The sequence below is a fragment of the Plectropomus leopardus genome, chromosome 3 (genome assembly GCF_008729295.1).
Source record: "Plectropomus leopardus isolate mb chromosome 3, YSFRI_Pleo_2.0, whole genome shotgun sequence".
Taxonomy (NCBI): domain Eukaryota; kingdom Metazoa; phylum Chordata; class Actinopteri; order Perciformes; family Serranidae; genus Plectropomus; species Plectropomus leopardus.
This window is the reverse complement of record NC_056465.1, coordinates 5,251,738-5,272,052: the sequence shown is the minus strand read 5'-3', so window position 1 is coordinate 5,272,052 and position 20,315 is coordinate 5,251,738. Positions and strand designations below refer to the sequence as shown.

The window sequence follows — 20,315 nt, the reverse complement described above, 5'->3', positions numbered from 1 at the left end:
CAGGAGTTTGACCCTGAGGAGTTCTACCATTTATTGGAAGCAGCAGAAGGCCATGCCAAGGAGGGCCAGGGCATCAAGTCCGACATTCCCCGATACATCATCAGCCAGCTGGGCCTCACCAGGGACCCCCTGGAGGGTAACACCATCTCAGAATCATTTTAATCTTCGTTATTTTGTGTGTGTAGTGAGAGCATAATAAAAACTACAACAAAAAAAATCTTTATTTACCTCTTGGAATCACCTGTTCTGTCTCAGTTTGGTAACTGATCCTTGTTTCTCTCTGTAGAAATGGCCCAGCTGAGCAGTTATGACAGCGGGAACCCGGAAACCCCAGAGACTGATGAGTCTGTGGATGTAAGTACACGCTCATATATCATTATCATGGCTCAGAGGTGTTACGTCTGACAGCGTAAAGTCACTAAGTGGGGCTGTGTGAAATACTTATGTATAGTCAGTGTGTTGCATACAGTAATAGAAAGTCAGAGCTAGTTAATGGCTAGAGTGAACAGATGCGTTTTTAGCTTTCTTTTTAAAGTATTAGTGAGCGGGCTTCTCTGACATCTATAGGTAGTGTGCTTCATAGCTTTGGGGCTTGATTGGCAAAGGCCGCATCCTCAATTTTCTTTCCGCTGTTGCTGGAAACCTCCAATAAACCAGCAGCAGTTCATGTCGTTCAAAGTTTATTTCAAAGCTAGCCAGATTTATTTCTTTAGTTCTTTTGAATAACCATCCTTTTATTGGTTATAAACATGCTGTCTCATGGCTCATGGCTCATGTATGTAAATCTTGTGTTCTAGGGTCGAGGCACAACATGCCCAGCAGCTCCACCTCCAGCGACTAAAACAAAAACACCTCGAGAGGAAGACTTTGAAAACATCAAACTCATTAGTAACGGAGCCTACGGGTGAGAAAGATTTACAGCTTTGATATTATAACATATCAGTCATGAATTAACTGTTTAAGTAACGTAAGTCGAGATATTAGGACTAAACCATCGTTCTGTCCCCGTGTAGCGCTGTGTTTCTGGTGCGTCACAAGGAGACCCGGCAGCGTTTTGCCATGAAGAAGATCAACAAGCAGAACCTGATCCTGAGGAACCAGATCCAGCAGGCTTTCGTGGAACGAGACATCCTGACGTTTGCCGAGAACCCATTTGTTGTCTCCATGTTCTGTTCCTTTGAGACCAGGAGACACCTCTGCATGGTGATGGAGTACGTGGAGGGTAAGAGAATTATTATCACAGTTTATTAACAGTTATAACAGTTTATTGTTACTGGTAGTCGTCATGTTGCGTTTAATGAGGTGACTGCGGTCTGTAGGTGGAGACTGCGCCACGCTGCTGAAGAATATCGGAGCTTTGCCGGTGGACATGGCTCGTATGTACTTTGCAGAGACCGTCCTCGCATTAGAGTATCTTCACAATTATGGCATCGTGCACAGAGACCTCAAACCTGACAAGTAAGGCACAAACACACACACACACACACACACACACACACACATTATCTTATTTTCACTTAAATGCCTAATGTTATTTGACCTATTTTCACCACTTAGATAAAAATTAATGTGTGTGTTGCCACTTTTTTATGTTCAAATCTTTAGCAATGTTTTAATGTGCCAAGTTTTATTTCAGCCATACATACAGTATTATCATAAAGTATTGTTATTTAACCCTTTAAAACCTGGTCAGACATCAGTTTCTTGCATTCAGACACCTTTCGAAAGCTGTTTAACCCTTTGAACCCTACACAAATTGATTTCTTTCAAAAGCATTGGGACAAAAGGCAGTATCCAACTTAACAAGGAATGTCCCACAAATTGCAAGAAATTAATAAAAGGTGACGAAGAAAATAGACTGAAAATTAGTTTTAAAAAGGGGGGGGGGTATAAAAAAATTATCAAAAAAACAAGGGACAAATGTCCAATTATATTTATAGTCATTCTAATTATGTATTTTAAAGTATGCTACAGAAAGTAGGTAAACATGTATTTTTTGGCATCGTTTTTTTGGTTTGGTTTTTATTTTTTACTGTACTTAATTTTGCTTTTTTTTTGTCATTTTCATATAAGGTTTTACTTTTTTAATGCTATTTTCTATTCGCTTAATCACTTTGCTCAGGTTTCAAAGGGATGTCTCAGTTAAGGGTTTTCTTAAAGGTACATTTTGCAAAAAGATTAAGAAGCAGTACAAACTTTAGTTTTTCTTTCCTGCAGTCTTCTCATCACTTCCATGGGACACATTAAGCTGACAGACTTTGGTCTCTCAAAGATCGGTTTGATGAGTCTGACCACAAACCTGTATGAAGGACACATAGAGAAAGACACCAGAGAGTTCCTCGATAAACAGGTACCAGCTCCCGTCTTCAGTTTGTTTTTGTTTTCTATGTTGCTGAAAGGATTAAATATGCAGCAGCGTCTGTAAAACAGTAGACTTTTTTTTTCAACAATATTAAAAACTGCAAAAGTGCAACTGTTAGAAAGTCTCATTCAGTTTGTCAGAAAGTTAAGAACAGCTTTGTAACGTTTTTCCCTGCTGTGATTGGTACAATTGAAAAGTATTCTTCCAGTTCCTAATTTTTCTGTAGGAAAATTACAATGATATAATAATATAAATATGTTGTGATTTTCTTGGGGACTGGGTGAGTTTGCCTTACTTTTCATGTACGTTAATGCCTCCTCAGGTGTGTGGCACTCCAGAGTACATTGCCCCAGAGGTGATTCTGCGTCAGGGCTACGGGAAGCCGGTGGACTGGTGGGCGATGGGAGTCATCCTGTATGAGTTCCTGGTGGGCTGCGCTCCTTTCTTCGGAGACACACCAGAGGAGCTGTTTGGTCAGGTCATCAGTGGTAAGTAGCGGTGCTGACAGACGGTCAGTTTGTGAAGCAGAAAAAGTTTGGGTGTTCATCAGAAGCAGCTTAACAGACTCCTATATGGCTAAATGGAACCATGAAACAGTAAAATAAAGCAAATATCTGAAATAAAAAGAGAGACGCGGGAGAGAATCTAAACTCAAAAAAAAGAGAGAAATGGCTAGACATCCTATTATAAAATCAAGAAAACTGATTCCATCCGTCTGTCTGTCTGCATCCATTTTTCTCCTTGATGGGTTGCCCAATAAATCCCACAGCCCATACCTGTTTTATATAAAAATATTTCATGAATAATGTTGAATTGCTTCTTCTTCTGCTCCTGAAGTCAGTGAGTGAAAACATGGACAGCGCCACTCTGCCATTGCAACTCGCATTGTGGTTGAAGATGAAATTGCAGCTTAAATGAGAGAAAAATAGCAATATTTTTCATTTTTTCACAGCTGCTAAAAAACGTGTTGTTGAAAAGCTGAATTTTTTATTGTTCTTGGCATTTTTGGCAAATTGTCCAGCAATATATCGGTCTGTAGTCTGCACAAGGTTGTGGCATGCACATCCCCCGAGGTCTGCATGTAGTCAATCAATCAATCAGACTTTATTTGTATAGCACTTTTCATATAAACAGACTGTAACACAAAGTTGCACATAATTCCGGGTAACTTTCTCAAATCTTTGGGGTTTTTTCCAAGTGTTGTCCAACAACTCCAATTTTTTAAATCAAATAGCCACAAAAGAGAAATTACTTGCTGGAAAGGTGTAGATGTTGCACCTTCAATTCAAGGGCTCACAAGCCAAAAATGTCATCAGCTTTTTTTACTTACTTATTTGTAAGATTAAAATAGGTTAAATGGACCAAAATTGCCCTTTATAATCACAGTTTCTGTATTTTAGGTCAAAACAGGAAACAGAGTATATAAAAACTTTGTCCATTGTACATCCAGTAAATCATTTATTTACATGACAAAGACACATGGTAGGCAGAAATATTAAAAGAAGTCCCAGAAAGATTTGTCTGAATGACTGCAGTATTTAAACATTTAGTAACTGTGTTCAGAACATACTGTTATACAGAAGAAAACCTTGGGCAAAGGTACATATATTTTTATAACATGGATCAAATACTTAAAAATGGATGTTGTTTAGCTCCTGCTCTGCAGTGGAGGTGTTGTTACAGTATTTCTGTATTTCATTGTGAATGTTTCATGTTGAGCCTTGCAGGCTGACTTGATGAAATCATCAGAAATGGACAGATAAAGCTGTTGCTCCGCAGCAGAGAAGCACAGAGCTGACTTACAGGGAATAAAATCAATAGTGATTTCTCCTCTGCGTTCTTTTCTCCTTTGAATTCCCTTTGATGAAAGGGCAAGTCAATGATCATAAACCTGTATTGATCCTGCATGTCTCTTTTATGACTGTCTGTCTCTCCATATTGATGCACTGTGATGATAAAGAACTGAGGTCCTCAGTGTGCCTCGAATATGTTCTGTGTGTTTATCTGCCTGCTGGCTGTTTGAGGTCTATTGTGTAGGGCAGAACTCTGGGGTGCAGTCTGTGGAACTGCAGTTTGAAAAATTGGATCATGCAGAAACAATAAAGAGAAACTACAGAGACAAGATCATTTTATAGAGAGAAAAAACAAATTGTTGACAAGTTGAACATGTGTTAAGAAGGCAGTAAGATAAAAACATGAGATTTCTGAAACATAGAAGCTACTGGTAGCCTGCAATAAAAGAAATACCAAAAGTATAATTTTGGATGAACTGTTGGCTTTTTGTCTTCTACTATCTTATATTTTCATGTGCTTTCTGGCTTTCGCTATAACGCGATGTTTCCAGATATTAGCAATGAAAACTGCAGATAAAGTAGTATAAGTAACACCTGTGGGCTCTGTCTTACACCAGTCTGTTCTCACTCCAAACTTGTTAAATAGCACAGCTTTGACAGTGCTTTGGGCCTAAGTTTGCCACGCCAAAGGGCATCTTTTGTGTGCGCATTAAACACTGCTGGATGGCGTCAGGTGAGAACGCGGCCAGACAGAACCTGATGCAGTGTTATACGCCGGCAGACAGCCGTACAGCACCTGCCTCGTCTGTATGATTCATGGATGTGTGGCGTCACTTGAGAATGCGGTTGGACAGCTCCTGCCGTGTCTGCATGAAACGTAGCAGGATGGCGTCTGGGTGAAACACTGCCAGTAATGATGTTATATAAGGGGCATGAGGGCGCCTATAGGACAGGCAGTAGGGAAGGGGGGCGGGGGTCAACAAGCCAAGGAATTTCATGGGGCAGTCTGTTGTTTGCCTATTGTCACCTTACCATGTGCCTCCTTCCCTGTTACCTAAGCATAACCACATGTGGTGTCATCCCACACGTGCATTTGTTGATATCACAGTAGCGGCATCCCAGAACGTAAACACCAGACACAGGACATCTAAAACATAATATGTAGATGCGGAAGCTCACTGCAAAGCGACAACATGTGACGACTTGGGGTGAGAACATGTAGCTTACATCGAGCACAAAGTGGCGAACAGTACAGCACAATCTTCATTGTTAGTTTCAGACCGATACAGATTCATGGCCTTGTGTAAGTAGCAAATGTACTTGGGCCCAGCTGTGAATCTGTAAGCGTGTGGGTCTTAAAATGAGGTGTGGTCAGGCGCTTTGTTGGCATAGTGCAACTCTGAGGCAGCAGAAAGCAGTTGTGCCATTGGCCTAAAAAAGAATCTGCTCTTAAGTGAGAATGATGCTTTATTGACCTGCTGCCCATACATAGACAGGTTCACAACATGTGTGCACTCTATTTATTACAAACACAGGAGTGTGTGCACTCTGTTTGTTACACACACAGGGACACAGAATGGGTTGCTGGTGGGTAAAATAATACATCATTAATGAGAAAAAATATGAATGATATTCTGTAAAATGTGAACATAGCAGAGAGCAGAGCTGCTGTCTGACTCCCCATCACATAACACACTAAACTTCATCATTTCAGAAGCTAAATGTTTAATTCTGTTTCTACTGTCAAGTTTATAACAACACTGTCAAGTTTGGCTTCATAAATGCCCCAAATATTTGCTGCAGTTACATCAGTTCTTCCTGTATTGCTCAGCAGAAAAGTGCTCCAGTTTGCCTTATCAGCCATGTAAATAGCAGTGCACCAGGTGTAGACACACCTGGCTTTCAAAGGGAATGAGAGATGACTCTGTTTGGTTAAAATTATGTTGCGCTCAAAACACACCTATGATTTTTTAAAGGACGAAATACAACCCTTTTGATCTCTGCACCTTGTTTTTCACCCTGATTATGTGCCATTTGACTAGAAAAGTGGAGTTGGGAACAGCCTAAATGCACTTGCTCTATGCTCTTTAGACCATGCACAACCGATTTTTGACACAGGGCTCAAAGTCCTTTAATTCTTAGTAAGTTAAAATACTGCAGTGGAGTGAGGAAACTGCCTGAATATCAGATTACCAGGCACCACATTCAAAACATGTTTTATGAGGAATGTTGTTGTTTTGCTATATGATATTGTTGTGAATTAATTATGTGTGGTCTTACAGCTCTCTAAAAGCCTTCTTACATGTTTTTTTTTCGGCAGCTCTCTTGTAAAAGAGAGGGTTGAAGCAGGTATGATGGCTAAAACCACAAAATCTTTGCGCTTAAATGTATTACGGTAGAGTAAACATGCTTTCCTAAGCAATTCCCACCAATATTACCAATCACTGATATGTTTTTTTTTTGGCATGAGTGAAAGGTCTAGGGAAACAGGAAAACATGAACATTTTTAGCTCTCAAATAGGGCTGACAAAAGTTCAGAGTTCCCAAAATTATATAAAAACTCAAAAAAGTCATGGAAATTCACAATCTCATTTTCCAGGCCTGGAAAAGTAATGGAATTAGTGAATATCATTGAAAACATTTTTTAAAAAAATGTTGTTAAACAGTAGTCTTCCAAACTTAACCTTCCACTTTATGTAACACGTTTGCACATTTTTTCTGTAACAAAATTGTTGATATGACGCTTTAATATACATTGATTTCGGGCTCCTCAATGTCATTTCAGCATTGACATTGTGATTCATATCAGTGTAACCAAAAGACGTGCAATATAAATTCCGGAAAATTTAATGGAAAATTTGCACAGTTTTCGGTTTCCATGACTAATACAGACCGAGACTTCCCCTTTGAGACAGGTTGTACACAGTAAAATGTAAAAAGCTGATCTTGCTTAAAATAATCTTGAAAACTGAAGAAAATAAATATAACTATTTTTCTTAATTTGTGCTCACTTTACATCTTTATCTCCTTAAAGTAAAATTAACTTGACAGATTTTTCAGTGTGTGTGACGTACTGTGGCGACATTTGTTATGGGAAGCAAGACTTGTGTGTGTGTGTGTATTTGTGGAAAAGTACCGTAACCAGGCTGGGAAGCACTGCAGACACAGTGAAGCGCATGCTAGTCACGGAAAAGTGAAAAAAACATGAAAATGTGTAACAACCCTGAAAGTTAGACAATTGGCGTTCCTCTGGATTATTTCGTACTTGTATTCTCACTGATAAAGATAACTACAATGCTTGGTGTGTCCCCAAATATCCGTGTGTTTACTGTGTGTGTTTTAGATGAGATCATCTGGCCGGAGGAGGACGAAGCTCTGCCTCAGGAGGCTCAGGACCTCATCTCCAAACTGCTGAGACAGAATCCTCTGGAGAGACTGGGCACAGGTAACACATACACACACACACACACAAACACACACAAACACACGTTACAGTAAACATTACTGAAAAGTTTTTTCCAGGAAACTTAGTTGACTTTTCGTTTTTTACCCTCAGAAGCTCAAAAGAAACAGGTGTTTGGCTCAAAGCTGGTCAAGTCTGATTCTGTAGCTGCCAAAGTGTGTTCTCATCTGTCTCACTCTGTTTCCTCTTTCTCTTGAATTTTTCTCCTCCACCCTCTCTGCCCTCTCTCCGTCTCCCCTTCATCTCCACAGGAAGTGCCTTTGAGGTGAAGCAGCACCCGTTCTTCACAGAGCTGGACTGGAACAGCCTGCTGAGGCAGAAGGCCGAGTTCATTCCCCAGCTGGAGTCTGAGGACGACACCAGCTACTTTGACAGTACGCTTCTGACTGCTTCATCCAGACATCTCCCTCTCTGAAACATCAAACCTCACACTGACATCAACACAACCTAACCACTGTGTGTGCGTGCGTGCGTGCGTGCGTGCGTGTGCGTGTGCGTGTGTGTGTGTGTGTGTGTGTGTGTGTCTCTCAGCTCGCTCCGACCGCTACCACCACGTGGACTCAGAGGAGGAGGATGACACCAATGATGACGAACATGTGGAGATTCGACAGTTTTCCTCCTGCTCACCTCGCTTCAGCAAGGTACCCACGAACACACTCACACAGCTCTTACATCCAAATTATTCACTGATGACTTAATAAATAAATCAAGCTGTTTCTAAACTCCCAAGATGTGAGCTATTGAAAAAATATCTTTTATTATATCAGTCTGTTATTTCATCTGTAAATAAAACTCTGTATCACTTCCTCAAGATCGGCTAAGAGTCTTTGAAAGAAGCTAGTTTTGACAACTGAACTTATTTGTTCAGACATTATAAAGTGATTTCAAAAAAGTGATCCAGCACTGGGTCCTGCACTTTAGATTTTTTTAATGTTATTTTTATGAATAAATATAATTGATAACTTTCATTTGTTCATGAATTTCTGAGTAAAACAAATCTGGTAAATGCATTTCATGGTTTTCTGTCACTATTTGTATAGTTTTAGATAGATTAGATAGTTTTTAGTCACAGTTTTGCAGGATTTTCAGGGTCGAACAGGGTTTAAATATTGTATCTACATATTAAATAATATGATTCAACTCTGAATATGTGTCACAGAACAGAATACCCTAACCACATTCATATGACAATTTGACTAATTTACCGTCTGGAATATTTGGTCTTAAACACGGAGTCACCGATCCACAAATGTCACTTTAAAGACTTGGTATTTGGTCTTTGAATGACTTCAGTATGAAATATTGTAACAAATATGACATGTTGTGTGCAGGTGTACAGCAGTATGGAGCGTCTGTCTCTGCATGAGGAGAAGAGGACTCCTCCTCCCACCAAACGCAGCCTCAGTGAGGAGGGAGGAGATCGCATCGACAGCCTGAGCGGACTCAAGTCCAGAGATCGCTCCTGGCTGGTGGGATCTCCAGAGATGTGAGTTCTTTACCTCCTTAAGAACCACACAGCCTTGACCATGTCTGGACTTGTCCCTGTTAAAAACATGTCTTTATTCTTTATTATTTTAAGTTTAAGTTTTTCATTGATTCATACTAGCTGTTATGTCAGAGACTTCATTGAACTTGTTTTCTTCTTCAAGTGCATATATGATCTTATGACTTTTCTTTATAGGAACGAGTCCATTCTGACTTTGGTAACATGGACAGAGAGGGGCTTCTTTAAAATCTCCGTTGTAGTTCAGTTTAACCCTTTGAAACCTTTAGTGAAATAACTTTCTTTGTGCTGTTTTCTGACATCTTTCACAATATTCAAATCTTTGAGCCCTGAGCAAATTGGTGTGACTTGTTTGATTTAAAAACAGGCAATAACCAACATGGCAAGAAATGTTTTTAAAAACATGGCAAGAAATGTTTTAAAAATTGTAAAAAAAAAAAAAAAAAAAAAAAAAAAGAAAATTAGTAAATTTAGAACTTTCTGTGTTGTTGTTTTTTAATGTATTCTTTGTTTAATTAATTTTCAGGTAATTTTCTCTTTGCTGATTTCGTTTTCATTGTTAGGTCAGTTCTTTTTTGTTGCTAATCGCTTTCTTTCCATGTTTTTGAAAGAAATCAAGCCTATTTGCTCAGGTTTCAATGGGGTAACTCATGGTTAGATTGACTTCACCATAGTTACTGTAACCTGCAGTTAAAGGGTAGCTGTTGTGCTGCTCCTTGTCTTCTGTCATAATTTTACAATGTCAGATATTCATATTAAATGTGGCCAAAGTTTCAAATAATGAGGTAAATGAATGTAGGAAAAACCTATGACTGTCCTGAAGTTTTAAATAAAGACAAGCACTAAAAAGGAGCATTTCAGACAGAGGGGGGATACAGGGGTTCCAGCAGACAGTAAGAGGAAAATCAAGTGTTTTTTCGCATTACAGTATGAAAACATGGTCTAGTAGAAAGCCCAAAATGCACGTATGAATCTGAAAATGAGCATCATAAGTCATAAATACTTTAAGTCGTATTACAGACACCTAGCAGCCAATCAGAAATAAGTATTTTTCATAGCTATGGTACAGGGTATCTCAGTTTTGTGTGGTATTCTGTTGTGTGTTGGTCTGCTGTGTTTAGACTTTTACATGTTTTTTTATTTCCTCTTTACCTCCCCAGCCTGCGGAAACGTCTGTCTGTCTCGGAGTCGTCCCATACAGAGAGCGACTCCAGCCCACCGCTGACCGTCCGGAGACGCTGCTGCTCAGCCATCATCGAGATGCCCCGCTTCGCCATCTCCTCAGAGGAAGAGGGAGGCCAAGGTCAGGGTAAAACACAGGAAGGATGTTGTGATGGCCTGTGGTTAGTAGCTGTCAGTAGGAAACTGTCCTTCACAGTGTCCCAGAAAGAGTGGTCAGAATAAAGGAAGTCATTGAGGCTGCTTTATGAAGGTGGTATGAAAAAAAGTGTGTAATTGTGGCTAGAGTTTTGACTTCTCCATGCACACTGGAAGTAGATGATGTTGTGCCATCCTTGCTCTGCTTAAAGGGATAGTTCACCCATGAAGGAAAATTCAGTCGTTAGTCCCCCTCATGCTGAAAACGTGCAAAGATGTGCCATGTTGGTTTGAAAAACGTCACTGGCGTCATGTTTTTAGCCTTGTTGTAGCCTGTAGCTCCTAATGTGGGAGCCACATTCACATATGCACTCACATAAGAGCTTGCGGTGCCAGTGACATTTTTCAAAACTGCTTGGCATGTCAGAGTTTCAGGATGGATTTGGGTTAGGGTTAGGGTTAGGATTACTTGGATTACTTCGGATGAGCATTATGGAGACTTTTTGTGGTTTATTGTGTATTTTTCCCTGTGAAACTCAGGCAATGTTTTGTGGACTATAAAACTGCATCAGACTTTCCACTGGCATGAGGGCCAATAGATAATGACAGAATTTTCATTTTTTGGCTAACTATCTCTTTAATATCTTCCAAAATATAAATACATGGAGCTTAGAAAGGTGAGGAACCCCCTGAAGTGATTGCCAATAAATTTTTAGATTCCCGTTGAGAATGAAAAACTGAAGATAGTAAGCTGGAACACAATCTCTGACTCTGTGTTGTTGGTTTCTCAGGTGCTGCCGGAAGTCGTAAGAGCCCCAGTCTGTTGGGTCCGAGTGCAGTGAGGGGCCCCCGGTGTGACGAGCTGCCCCTCGCCATCCCAGAGCTCCCAGTGGAGAGAGAGTTGAAGCTGGACGAGTCTCCCACCACGCCGAGCTCCTCCTCCAGTCAGCTAAGCAAGGCCACGCTCACACGTCAGTACAAAAACACACTGAGGAGTCACATGGAGACAAAGCTACAAATTTTTCCACTTTTAATCAACTGAAAAATATTTGAAGATTTGTCTAAAGCTACGTCTTAATTTTCTCTACATTTTGCCTGAAAAAGTCTTAGGAAGAAACTGAGAACATGAGAACTATTTGAACTTCCTTTCTCACCCCTCCTTTTTCCTGCAGCGGGTAGTTCAGGTGACGTGTGTGATCGTGGTCACAGAGGTAATGGCAGTAATGGTGCTTCAGGTGGAGCTGCTAAAAGTGCAGTAGACAGCGACTCTCCATCCACTCCAAGAGCCATCAGCGACCTGGCGGCTCGCAGAGCTCGCCATCGGCTGCTGTCTGGAGATGCAGACAAACACGCGGCAACGCCAAGCTCCAGGCCGCTTAACAAGGTCATCAAGTCAGCGTCTGCCACCACTCTGTCACTGATGATCCCTGCAGGTGAGTGCGCCAGCTTGGGAGGGTGAAGATACTGCTGCTGAAGGCTAGTGCCAGGATCACATTTAATGTTTATTTGCAAAATACATGGCATAAATCTTGTGGATCTGATGAGCTGATTAGATGTGATTTCTTTACAGCAGAACAGCACATATTTAGGACATTTCTGGAAATTCAGGACATTTCTGGGATTTTAGAACATTTCTAGGATTTTGGGACATTTGTAGGATTTTAGGACATTTTTTGGATATACACTTCATTTTTATTGTAAATTACAAAATTGTTAGGTGGCCACTCAGCACCCTATCAAGGGCCAGATTTGTCGCGCAGGTCATGAGTTGTGTATCATGGCCTTACAGTATAATGATGATTTATTGCAGAAAATATAAAGAATAAATCAGGAATGAAACAGATCAAGTCAGTTAAAGGATCTTTGAATCAAAATGACCGTTATCTTTCTGTTCTTAGACCACCATGGAGCCTCGCCATTGGCCAGCCCAATGTCGCCCCACTCACTGTCGTCCAATCCGTCATCACGGGACTCCTCTCCGAGTCGAGATCTGTCCCCGGCTGTGAGCAACGTCAAGCCAGCCATTGTGATCCACAGAGCGGGCAAAAAGTATGGCTTCACCCTGAGGGCCATCCGGGTCTACATGGGGGACTCTGACATCTACACGGTGCACCACATGGTCTGGGTGAGTCCCACAGAGACACTGATGCTGACAGAAACGCACTATGTTTATTGGGATTGTTTAAAAGGTTAGAGTTACCAAGCTCAGCAACATCTTGATGATTATTTTATTCCTTTTTTTGGCCTGAATTAGAGTTTCTGGCAGTAGAGAGATCACAGGAAGATTAAATATTTTGTGAACCAGCTTGTCATGAATGTATTAAAATGAGTACAGATGTCAGGCTCACTTGACTTAGCCCTTTGAAACTTGAGCAAATTTGGGGTTTTTTGGGTTTTTTTTATAAAACATGGGAGAAAAAAGGCAATGAGCAGCTTAAAAAGAAATGACCCATATGTTAACTTTATGTTAGTGCATGTGAATTGGGATTCTTGTTGTTGACAGAAGATGGCAGTAAACAACAGGAGAACAGACTCAAACTATAGTTCTCAAATATATCTGACTTCCTTTCATCCTCCTTTCTCTACCTCTTTTTTCAACCTTTCTATCCTTTCCATCTTTCCTCTGACCATCTCTCTCTCTCTCTCTCTGCTCGCCCTCAGCATGTGGAGGAAGGCGGGCCGGCCCATGATGCAGGACTGAGGGAAGGGGACCTGATCACCCACGTCAACGGAGAGCCCGTTCACGGTCTGGTTCACACAGAGGTGGTGGAGCTCATACTGAAGGTACAAACACAGAGCTGATTTAATTCTATGTTTTTAACTAAAATCAGTTCTTGAATGCACATTACCAACATATAGACCCAAGGTTGTTTTCAATTTTTGTTTTTTTCTTGTTTTGAGTCTTTTCTGTAATTTATTATTAAACACATTGAAATTTGATTTATTATTATCATCATTTTTTGTAATTATTTTAATTTTTTTATTTTATATTTTGAAAATAATATGAAGTCATCCTAATTTGTTGTGTGAATATCGTTTAATATATCTCAATATCTGTTGGTAACTCACAGAAGTTTCCACTTGCACCAAAAGTAGTGAAATTTCAGCACAAATAAACAAGTAAAACTCATTTAACATAAAAAATCTAACTTCCAAATAAACACCTCTATCCAAGTGAGCAGAAACTGACATAAATAATACAACAATCCACATCTCTAATGCTTTGTCTGTTGTCCCTCAGAGCGGTGCCAAAGTGTCCATCTCCGCCACCCCTTTTGAGAACACGTCCATCAAGGTCGGCCCCGCCCGAAAGACAAGCCACAAATCCAAGATGGCGAGGCGCAACAAGAAGACCAAGACCAAGGAGGGACAGGACAGGTGGGACACACACCTGTGTTGGATCAAACAACACCCTGTGTCTTACTTGTTATAGGGACTCACTGATTGAACAGTTGTGTTTTCTCTCACAGTAAGAAGAGGACGTCTCTGTTCAGGAAGATCACCAAGCAGGCGTCTCTCCTCCACACCAGTCGCAGTTTGTCCTCCCTGAACCGCTCTCTGTCATCCGGGGAGAGCGGCCCCGGCTCGCCCACACACAACCTGTCGCCACGGAGCCCAACACAGGGCTACAGGTCCACGCCAGACTCTGCCCACTCAGGTCAGGGACAGATGCTCACTTGTGCTGCAATAATAACTTGTCAATGTGCAGTTGACATTAGCAGTGTGATGATACAGTTATCTCACGCTTCAGTGTGATATTTGAAAATCTGAATGCACATGAAATTCCGTATGTATTCCTCACCAGGAGAGAAACATGCAAACAATGATTCTTTCTTTTTAAAAGATAGTTTTGTCTTCATCTTCAAGAAAATATGCCATATAGTAAAATCTGTGAACTCATAAAGATTAAGAGTAGGGCTCCAATCAATGATTGTTCAAATTATTAATTTTAACAATTATTAATTGGACCCAAAACAACAACTCCTCATAAAAACTGATTTTCCATATTTTATTTAATTTTTATTTATTCTTTTTTTTGCAAGCTTGCCAAGAATTTTTGATTTGGGCCTCAGAAAAACAGTGTTTCCTTGTGGGAGTGAAAAACTGGTGAAATGCGATCAATGTTTTAATCCACTTTTAAGCTCTATGATGCATATTGTCCAGTGTTGTGCAGGTTGCAGAAAATTATTAAATATTTACTGTTACTAGTTACCTTTCTCAAAAGTAGCTGAATTACAGCAAATGAAAGTAATAGGGAAGTTAATGAAGAAAGTCTTCTGTGGGTCCAGTTGGTGGTATCTAAAATGATAAACTGCTTCTCCTATGTATTCATGACAATCAGTGTGATGGCATGATGGCTATCCCCTGTTTAAATAAAAAAACTAAAAAGAAAAGAAATTGCTAGTATAAACAATATATGAACTTGAAATATTATTAATGTGCTTCCTCTCTACCCCTCAGTTGGTGGAAACTCATCTCAGAGCAGCTCTCCCAGCTCCAGCGTCCCAAACTCCCCAGCGAGCTCCGGCCACATCAGGCCCAGCTCCCTACACGGCCTCGCCCCCAAGCTGCAGCGGCAGTACCGCTCACCCCGACGCAAGTCTGCCGGGAACATCCCCCTCTCTCCTCTGGCCCGCACACCCTCACCTACCCCTCAGAGCAGCTCGCCACAGCGCTCCCCCTCCCCTCTGCCCAGCCACGCTCTGGGACAGTCCGCGGTGGGTCAGTCGTTCCCTGTGAAGCTCCACTCCTCTCCTCCCCTGGTGAGGCAGATCTCCAGGCCCAAGAGTGCAGAGCCTCCACGGTCCCCGCTCCTCAAGAGGGTGCAGTCGGCTGAGAAACTGGCCTCCTCCCTGTCTAACCCCCCCTCATCTCCCTCTGGGGTGGCAGCAGTGGGGGAGAAGAAGCTGGCGGTGGGAGCGGCTGTAGGGAGCAGGAAACACAGTTTGGACATCTCACATTCAGAGTTTAAGAAGGAGATTCTGCAGCGAGAGCCGAGCCTACAGAGCCTTCAGGTATGAGTTCGACACACACCAGTGATTGCAACGTGATGACAGTTTCACTTCAAAGATATTATGATCGTGTTCCTTGACTATTTAAAAGCAGGTTATAACAGATTTATCTGTTGGAGATCATTTTTGATGATGTTAAAGCAGGGGTTCTTGATATAGAAAACTTCTGTTGTACTAACACATTGCATATCTAAGACAAAAATTAAACTTAGGCTTGATTGTTTATTCAGAATAAATTAAGACAAACATTTTAACTTACACCAAATGTTAATGTAACCATGTTAATGTTGAGACAAAAGTGACGACAACAGCAAACTTGTATTTTGTTTGTTTGTTTGTTTTTCTCTCTTAAATTCCTGTTTGTCCCACTGTATCATTCTGTGTCCCTTCCCCTTCTGAGGTTTTTGTGGGTCCTTGAACACAGTACAAGCAGAACTGTCCATGAATTCTTTTTTTCCTCAGCAGCAGTTTGTGACTTGCACGGTGGATAATTGATCTGTCGGTCAGTTCAACCCTGATCAGATCAGACTGATGGATGAGAGGAGCAGCTGCTACGAGTAATTGCAAGCTTTTAGACCCAACAGAATGATTAGTACAGTTTCACTTTAACTGCACATGATGTTCTGCTGCTCCATCTGTGCCCAAAAATATGCTCTGTTCTCCAAGAGTGTGGTGCAGTGAATGCGCAAGTGGTTTATATATCCCAACAGTGCTCCTACTAATGCTCCAGTTCCAAAAAATAGAATATCTATTTGTGGCGGCAGATGTTGTAATCGTGGCAGGCAACCACAAACGTGTGGGAAACCCTGTGGGACTGAATTACTTTGTGCACTTATTCTTGGATTTCTCTTTCTGAATCCAAAAGTACACAAATTAATTTGTTATTTTACCAGGGTGAATCTTGGTGTTATAAACACCTTATCTATGAAAGCTACTGTTGGTAACTTTCATTTAAAATAAAACAAAAGTTGTATCATATTTGATGTCACTATATGATAGCATACTGTATATGACAGTTTCAGCAAGATATAATGAAGAGATTTTTTTGAAAGTTACTTCCAGTAGCTTTAACTGTGCACATTGTAGGATTTCTGTATCAGTCTATATTCTGTCAAATATATTGTGTTTTATTTTTCACTCACCTTCAGGAGTCAGCCAGCGAGGGTCTGCTGTCCTCAGCAGGACGCGGTGTGGAGAAGGGCAGCCTGCAGAAACACTCCTCCTCGTCCAGGAAGTTAGGGCGTCAGGAAGTGGACAGCGCCCTCAGCTCAGTATCTGGCTCGCTAGGCCTGGCCCCCGGGAAGAGCAAGCTGAAGGACAAACTGTCCGCCATCCGGCAGGACAGGGCCGAGCGGAGGGAATCGCTACAGAAACAAGACGCCATCCATGAGGTTGATTCATCTGAGGACGAGACAGATGAGGGCTCAGAAGACAGCCAGGATGGACGCAGGGGGACGACCTTCACACCGCCTCCCCTTCTGAGGCCCACCACTGTGAGAACAGGCCCCGGAGGCACGCTGCCCTCCCTCTACCTCTCCCCCTCCACCCCTCATGCCACATTCACCCACACGGGGCCTTCGCAGGTAGGCAGGCCAACGCCCTCGCACATCCCTCCCTCTGTTACAGAGACTAAGACCATTCAGACCACCTCCTCTTTGGGAGGGAAAGACACAAGGTTGGCCTCATCTACAGCAGACAGTGCAAGACAAGACAGGAAGGTCCTGGAGCTGAGCGGTACCACAAAACCCACTCAGGGCCCCCTTCCTTTCTCCACTCCAGGCAGTGCATTCATCTCAGTCAGCAAGGACACCTTCCTCAAGCCAACTCCTCCACAAGACTCGAAGAGTCCAAGGGGGAAGACTGCACCATCAGAACCCAGGGCTGAGGACCAAACCCTGGACAGCCCTAGAACCACAATCCCCTCCACCACTATCACTACAAGCACTACAGAGTGCAGAACCACTGCAAGTACCACAGACTCCAGAACCACCACCAGTACCACGGACTGCCGAACCACTGACAGCCAAGAGGCGCCCCGCACCTCCTGCTCCTCTCCTGGCATCCCCAAGGAGAAGAAGGAGGCTGACAACCGGAGACTTTGTGCTGCTGCCGCTGCAAGTCTGAGTGCAACACCACTGTCCACTTCTGGCTCCAGCTCCAGTTCTTGCTCCCCAGTTCTGGCTCCTGAGAGTGCTGTGGACAAAGTCGTGTCCCAGCTTGCAACAGTAGCTAAGAGCGTTCTGGGGCCTGTCAAACTTAGCGCCGCTGCAGACAAGAGCCAGAAGGACCAGAAACCTTCCAGAGGAGGCACCCCAGAAGTTCCACCAACTGCCCCTCTTTCATTTTCCTCAAAACAGCTCCCAATCCCTCAGTCACCTCACCCTTCAGAGTCTCAAACCAGACAGAAAACTGAGCAAGTTGCCCCCCCAGCCACCTCGCAAAGGTTGGCCAAACCCTCAGTCCAGAAAGACATTACAATCCTGCCACCGTCATCCTGCAAAGATGTCCCAGCGAGACCTACATCAGGGTCTGCTGGCAGGGAGAATGCTGCTACGTCTGCACAGCGGCTGGGTGCAGCGGCCGCTCAGCCTGCCCTCAACACACCCCCCAGCTCCTCTGCAACATCTGAGCCACAGCGCAAGAGGTCCGAACCTCAGACGACGACTGCCAACGCCATGTCCGCCTCCTCGCAACTAGACAAAGCAACCAGCAAGAAGACGTAGCAGAAAAGAAGCAAAGAACAAAATGTACAGATCACACCACTCAGTGCTGGCTAGAACTCACACAAACTGCATGTGAAAGAAAACTTATTAGTAACTTCACACTAATCAGAGTTTGACTTTCAAAGCAAAAGAGAGAGACGAAGATCTTTCAGAAGCAGAGACAGATGTGGTAGTCCTAGTTCCATTCCAGCTGTTCTGTGCTCTTAATGTTCTTTTGGTGTCATGACTCTTTGGTTCTTGCTTTCAGACTAAATGCCACGCGGAGTTGGTGTTTGTTTTTCTCTTTCTACAAACATGTACGGGGCTAGAAATAAAGAGCTCAGTGGTCCATGCACATAAAAAAATTTAGACACACACTTTTCTTGTTCCCGATGTTCCTATGCTGCCTCATTACTTTTCACCTTGATGTTTGGCAGAGCCTACTTGCATGTTCCTCAAATAGATCAGGACGTGCCTTACTGAACAATCTTTTCCTCCTCTTGTCCTTCGTTGCTTGACAGTGTTTACCCAATCACGACTGGAAGGAGATTGTATCTCAGCAATAAAGTGCAGCGTATGTTTAGCAATCTATGTAAATGCATTAGTGTTTATAATAGGACTAAATCTGCACCGTCAGTGTACACTCAGCACCAAGCTAACTAGGCCAAATTAAATCATCCTCCTGCTGTAGTCCCTCATGATCCAACACTGCAGACCTGTAAAGGGTGAGATGTATTCCCTGAGCACGGATTGCAGGCATGGTTCAGCGATTTAAGGAGATTCCTGGGAATGTCATTGCTGGATAAGAATAGTGTGCGTGCCGATTTATTATGTCAGCACTCAGGCACAGAACTCAACATACAGATTCAACCTCAATCTGGCGATGCAACCTGTGCAGTTCCCTGCAACCATCTTTAGTTCCAAGAATTCATGCCTACAAGCCAGGACCGATCTTAGTGTAGCTTCTGTATCATTCTGCGTCCCCTCTCTAAATCCAGAGGTTTTTGCAGGTCTGTGAATGCAGCACAGGTGGAGCTCTGTATGAGTTCTGTTTTTGCATCAGCAGCAGTGAGCAGCAGAGTTTGACTCATGGGTTGGATAACTGATCTGTCAGTTTATTAATAGCTGTTTAAATCGATGGATGAGAGAAACAGCTGCTGCGAATAAATGCAGATTTTTAGACCAAGCAGAATGAACACTTAAAGTTCATTTTCATTGGGCCTGATGTTCTGCTGCTCCGTCTGTGCCCAGAGCATGCTCTGCACTCTGAGAGTGCGTTGCAATGAATAGCCAAAAGCTATATATATTTCAACAGCGCTCCTAATTAATGGTCCAGCTCCAAAAATAGAAAATCAATTTGTGGCAGCAGATATTTCAATCATGGCAGGCTGCCACAAATAAATGATTGTATGGGAGACCCTGTGATGTGTGCAAACGTTTCTAGATCTGTTCCACCTTTAAGATCTTCTCAAGGTGATGTTTTAGCATATGGAAAGCATTGAAAGTAGGAAAATTTAACTTGTAGTTGAACATGTGACTGTTGGCTAAGATGCTATAGGGCTTGATTTCAGTAAGGGATCTGCTTTCAGATTGGAGAATTCTCGTGTTTGCTAAGCTCTGATATTAACAAAACTCTTCTAAATTTCGGCTCATTATTTTTGCTAGCAAAGAGCATTGCTAACAGTCATTGTCATGTGTTGCTGTGGCAGATGATAGTGTGTAACTGTTGCTAATACTGTATTTTTCTCTACAAATGCTCAAACCTGAACCAAAATGCATTCGGTATGTATGCATTTTTTAAAAATTTTTTAATTGAAAAAAACTGATTCCGTACTGGATTCAGACCCAGTAAAATTTTATCAAAACTCAACCCTAGCATATTAGCATTATCACAATTACATGTTCGTCATAGCTCTGGCTTCTATCAGATGTGATTTTACTAAGACCTATAGATTGAGACACGTTTTACAAATCTTTTTGTTCCAAACACATACTGAAATGAAGCCAAGGACTGGATACACACCTGATTTTATTGGCCGCCTGCACACACACCTCAGAAAGCTTCACCATCACGCTCAGACTTAATAATTTAGAACCACTGTTCTGTTGGACCGTCACCTTGTTATTCCTAGCCCCTTCAGCCTTTGAAGGCTGTGGTAGTT

At 42.2% G+C, this 20,315-nt stretch overlaps 1 protein-coding gene across 6 annotated transcripts in view; it reads left to right on the top strand.

Annotated features, from left to right (window-relative positions):
* The window catches only part of mast2 (microtubule associated serine/threonine kinase 2), a 179,037-nt gene extending 159,148 nt beyond the window's left edge, over positions 1–19,889 (top strand). For all 6 annotated transcript variants that reach the window (XM_042513315.1, XM_042513331.1, XM_042513323.1 and 3 more), the window contains 20 exons: positions 4–136; positions 287–354; positions 798–904; positions 1,014–1,222; positions 1,320–1,458; positions 2,218–2,350; positions 2,685–2,850; positions 7,499–7,600; positions 7,870–7,992; positions 8,150–8,259; positions 8,950–9,104; positions 10,283–10,425; positions 11,231–11,410; positions 11,612–11,872; positions 12,338–12,564; positions 13,101–13,223; positions 13,681–13,817; positions 13,910–14,097; positions 14,901–15,454; positions 16,600–19,889. In XM_042513315.1, the coding sequence (XP_042369249.1) occupies positions 4–136; positions 287–354; positions 798–904; positions 1,014–1,222; positions 1,320–1,458; positions 2,218–2,350; positions 2,685–2,850; positions 7,499–7,600; positions 7,870–7,992; positions 8,150–8,259; positions 8,950–9,104; positions 10,283–10,425; positions 11,231–11,410; positions 11,612–11,872; positions 12,338–12,564; positions 13,101–13,223; positions 13,681–13,817; positions 13,910–14,097; positions 14,901–15,454; positions 16,600–18,174 (4,833 nt within the window). In that variant the 3' untranslated portion in view covers positions 18,175–19,889. The remainder of the gene's footprint in view (positions 1–3; positions 137–286; positions 355–797; positions 905–1,013; positions 1,223–1,319; positions 1,459–2,217; positions 2,351–2,684; positions 2,851–7,498; positions 7,601–7,869; positions 7,993–8,149; positions 8,260–8,949; positions 9,105–10,282; positions 10,426–11,230; positions 11,411–11,611; positions 11,873–12,337; positions 12,565–13,100; positions 13,224–13,680; positions 13,818–13,909; positions 14,098–14,900; positions 15,455–16,599) is intronic.
* Positions 19,890–20,315: the final 426 nt, after the last annotated feature.